The 4,744-nt window shown below is 43.6% G+C and overlaps 1 protein-coding gene across 1 annotated transcript in view; it reads left to right on the top strand.

Annotated features, from left to right (window-relative positions):
• The first annotated feature begins 4,100 nt into the window (after positions 1–4,100).
• Positions 4,101–4,744, top strand: part of LOC108575523 — an 18,687-nt gene continuing 18,043 nt past the window's right edge. Inside the window, exon 1 of the mRNA XM_017938344.1 lies at positions 4,101–4,727. Within this exon, the coding sequence (XP_017793833.1) occupies positions 4,101–4,727 (627 nt within the window). The remainder of the gene's footprint in view (positions 4,728–4,744) is intronic.

Here is a 4,744-nt window from a genome sequence, read left to right as displayed (position 1 = left end):
CTTCCCTGACGTAAGGCAAAGAATGCAATGCAGATGGCTGTCCCCAGACCACTACATCAGGCAGTTCATCTCTGGTCACGGAGATTTCGCAGCGAAACTGCAAATCATGGGAATGAAAGCCAGTGCGGACTGCATCTGCGGCCGGGAGGAAACGCCGACGCATGTACTGCTCGAATGCGTGGAATACGCCGAAGAAAGGAGAGAATTCCGCCGGGAGGTGGAAACGGAAAGACAATGGCCACCAACACTAGAAATCTGGGCGAACCAGAAATACTACAAGCACCTAATCAAATTGGTCAGAGAAATACTCCGCAAGAAGGAGCGGAAATGGCCACGAATGCGTCCAACGGTAGCGCGTAATACGTAGTGAGGAAAGGAAAGATAGAGGCAGGACAGAGGAAAGAAGAAGGATAGAAGAAGGAAGATGGACAGAAGAAAGAAGAAGGAAAGAAGAAAGAAGAAGGAATCGCAACACAAGAACGAAGAGGGACACAGGAAGTGGAGTGCAAAAGTGCAAAGTGTAGTGGAAAAGTTTTTTTTTTTTTTTTTTTTACAAAGACAAAGACTGAGCGAAGGCTGGTGATTCCACCTCCACGTGGTCCCCGCTGGGCAACGCGTTGTCGACAAATCAGGGGCTTGCCTATGATTCGCCGACAACGCGGCGAAGCGAGTCACCTCCCGAAAGGGACAGTCTTCCTCTCTAGTGATCCTTAAGTGGTGAAGAGGGGGTTTTTCCAGCCCGTGTCCGATCCAACATCTACATCGGACACATCCCTTTGCAGCGGCAGCTGGAGAGTAGACGCCGAATTACCATCTGGCAGGCTAAAGCCGATATGGGGTCTCCCCCCGAGGTGCGGCGCGTCCATATGGACCAATAAAGCCAACACTAGTTGTCAGTCGATGGACGTGAAGCGAGACAAAAGTTCTTCGTATTTATAAAGAGTTTATTATCGTTTTATGTATATATGTTTCCCACTGACTCATTCCCTGTTGTATTTAATACATTATATTACACTGAAATGTTACTGTTCCGTACGGAAAAATGGTGCGGAACAACTCACGAAAGTGAATGCCAAGCCAATCATGAAGGTTCATCAGGCAAGATGGAAGTGGACGCAATGCTCCAAATGTTTAGAAGATCCCAGGATGAGTACGGAATCAAATATAAATACTACATTGGAGATGGAGACTCCAAGACATATAAAACAATTTTGGAGAAGCAACCGTACGGCGAAGACTTTTTAATAATAAAAAAAGAATGCGTAGGACACGTACAAAAAAGAATGAGCACTCGACTGCGTAACGCGAAAAAAAATAATAAAGGTCTCGGTGGTCAAGGAAAATTGACCGATAAAGTTATTGGAGAATTATCCAAATATTATGGCAATGCCATAAGAAATAATAAAAACAATACTGAGGCAATGAAGAATGCAATTCTAGCAACTTTATACCACAAGTGTTCGACAGACGCCTACCCACAGCATCAGTTTTGTCCGGAAGGAACAGATAGCTGGTGTTCCTGGCAAAAGGCAAAATCTGATAAAAAATTAAATGATTATAAACCACGTACAGATACCTGAACAAGAATAGAATACCGTTCAATCTACCGGACTACACCTTCCCGGAATCAGAAAGAACCGAGGCGCCACTTTGTGCAGTCCAACGCACGCACGCGAACGAGTGGCAAGCGAGGTGGCACTGCTCCGATAAGGGCAGATACACGTACAGCATCTTCCCTGACGTAAGGCAAAGAATGCAATGCAGATGGCTGTCCCCAGACCACTACATCAGGCAGTTCATCTCTGGTCACGGAGATTTCGCAGCGAAACTGCAAATCATGGGAATGAAAGCCAGTGCGGACTGCATCTGCGGCCGGGAGGAAACGCCGACGCATGTACTGCTCGAATGCGTGGAATACGCCGAAGAAAGGAGAGAATTCCGCCGGGAGGTGGAAACGGAAAGACAATGGCCACCAACACTAGAAATCTGGGCGAACCAGAAATACTACAAGCACCTAATCAAATTGGTCAGAGAAATACTCCGCAAGAAGGAGCGGAAATGGCCACGAATGCGTCCAACGGTAGCGCGTAATACGTAGTGAGGAAAGGAAAGATAGAGGCAGGACAGAGGAAAGAAGAAGGATAGAAGAAGGAAGATGGACAGAAGAAAGAAGAAGGAAAGAAGAAAGAAGAAGAAACCGCAACACAAGAACGAAGAGGGACACAGGAAGTGGAGTGCAAAAGTGCAAGTGCAGTGGAAAAAGGTTTCTTTTTTTTTTTTTTTTTAAGACTGAGCGAAGGCTGGTGACTCCACCTCCACGTGGTCCCCGCTGGGCAACGCGTTGTCGACAAATCAGGGGCTTGCCTATGATTCGCCGACAACGCGGCGAAGCGAGTCACCTCCCGAAAGGGACAGTCTTCCTCTCTAGTGATCCTTAAGTGGTGAAGAGGGGGTTTTTCCAGCCCGTGTCCGATCCAACATCTACATCGGACACATCCCTTTGCAGCGGCAGCTGGAGAGTAGACGCCGAATTACCATCTGGCAGGCTAAAGCCGATATGGGGTCTCCCCCCGAGGTGCGGCGCGTCCATATGGACCAATAAAGCCAACACTAGTTGTCAGTCGATGGACGTGAAGCGAGACAAAAGTTCTTGGTATTTATAAAGAGTTTATTATCGTTTTATGTATATATGTTTCCCACTGACTCATTCCCTGTTGTATTTAATACATTGTATTACACTGAAATGTTACTGTTCCGTACGGAACAATGGTTTCCTTAAAATCATAAAGCGGGCCTGACCGAGCCTCGATGCAGAGGAATCACGAGACCGTCAGACGAGCGTACCCCCCATGAAACATGCACCGACCGACCGCGTAGCACCTTTTTACCATCCATTGCACATATCTTCTAATTAACAAACTTTCTTCCCCGATGTCCGGTTTCCTCTCCTACTGGGATTTTCCAAAACCCTAGCCACCTCGACCTTCCATTCCAACTTTTACCCTTTCCCTATCTTTCTGCAAATATCCTAAAACCAATCACCGAATTTCTATCGCTCCAATATTTTACCCACAAATTTTAACTCCGCCTACACCAGCTCTTCTTCCTTGTACTCCTCCTAATTTCCAAATAGTCTTCCTTCGAGCATCCAACGATAGAGACAAAACAGTGTCGTGTACGCTGATAGCAATATTGTGTCTGACTGAACATTCATTTTTTCTATTAACTATGAGTGGTACAGCCAAAGCTGATAGAAAAAACAGAGGAGTCAGGCCGAAAAAACACAAGTTTTTTGGAAATCAATTTAGTGACAATAGTGGAAACGACGAAGGTGAATCTTCGTCGTCGGGAAAAAACATTAAAAGTCTAGTCTCACTTACGAAATAATAGATTTTGCGGATACACACAAAATGCAAACGAAAGTTATAATAACCTAATCTGGAAAATAGCTCCAAAAACAGGATTTAGCGGAACAGAAATTGTTGAGATAGCAACCTACTTATTATTGTTATTGTTAATACAAATTATTGTTATCATTTATGGCCCAACTGGACATTCAAGTTGCCAAATTAAAATGTCGTGCGATAAGTGCAGCGACAGATTTATTCATTCTTCTACTTCATCCTTGAAAAGCAGTAATGTCATATATGATATTAATTCAAAAATGACAGCAGTCATGAGATATCTGGGTATCGGATACAGTGGTATGCGCCTTTTTTTGCGGACTTATGGATCTGCCTGTGCCTTTAGCACGACGCACGTATGATGCATTTGTAAAGCAAATGCGCAACGTCGCTGCGGCTATCGCTAAATTGTCCATGAATGCAGCAATAAGACAAAAAATATATAATTTGGAAAACATAGAAAGTTTAGTAGTGTCTGGAGACGGAACCTGGAGAAAACGACGCTTTTGGTCCTTACACGGTGTCGCATCCTTTATTGGACATCATACCGGAAAAGTTATTGACGTGATTATTAAATGCAGCTATTGTGCTGCATGTAAACTTTTGGAACCTCGCAGTGGCACCGACCAATATATGGATTGACTAGAGAATCACGAAAGTGAATGCCAAGCCAATCATGAAGGTTCATCAGGCAAGATGGAAGCGGACGCAATGCTCCAAATGTTTAGAAGATCCCAGGATGAGTACGGAATCAAATATAAATACTACATTGGAGATGGAGACTCCAAGACATATAAAACAATTTTGGAGAAGCAACCGTACGGCGAAGACTTTTTAATAATAAAAAAAGAATGCGTAGGACACGTACAAAAAAGAATGAGCACTCGACTGCGTAACGCGAAAAAAAATAATAAAGGTCTCGGTGGTCAAGGAAAATTGACCGATAAAGTTATTGGAGAATTATCCAAATATTATGGCAATGCCATAAGAAATAATAAAAACAATACTGAGGCAATGAAGAATGCAATTCTAGCAACTTTATACCACAAGTGTTCGACAGACGCCTACCCACAGCATCAGTTTTGTCCGGAAGGAACAGATAGCTGGCAAAAGGCAAAATCTGATAAAAAATTAAATGATTATAAACATAAACGTGCACTTCCCGAAGATGTTTTTAAAGCCATATTACCAATTTATGGAAATCTAAGCAACGAAGATTTACTTACACGTTGCATCGGCGGATACACACAAAATGCAAACGAAAGTTATAATAACCTAATCTGGAAAATAGCTCCAAAAACAGGATTTAGCGGAACAGAAATTGTTGAGATAGCAACCTA

This window comes from Habropoda laboriosa, unplaced genomic scaffold (assembly GCF_001263275.1).
Source record: "Habropoda laboriosa isolate 0110345459 unplaced genomic scaffold, ASM126327v1 scaffold311, whole genome shotgun sequence".
Classification (NCBI taxonomy): Eukaryota; Metazoa; Arthropoda; class Insecta; order Hymenoptera; family Apidae; genus Habropoda; species Habropoda laboriosa.
The sequence above is the reverse complement of the archived record's forward strand: the minus strand, read 5'-3'. Positions and strand labels throughout refer to the sequence as shown.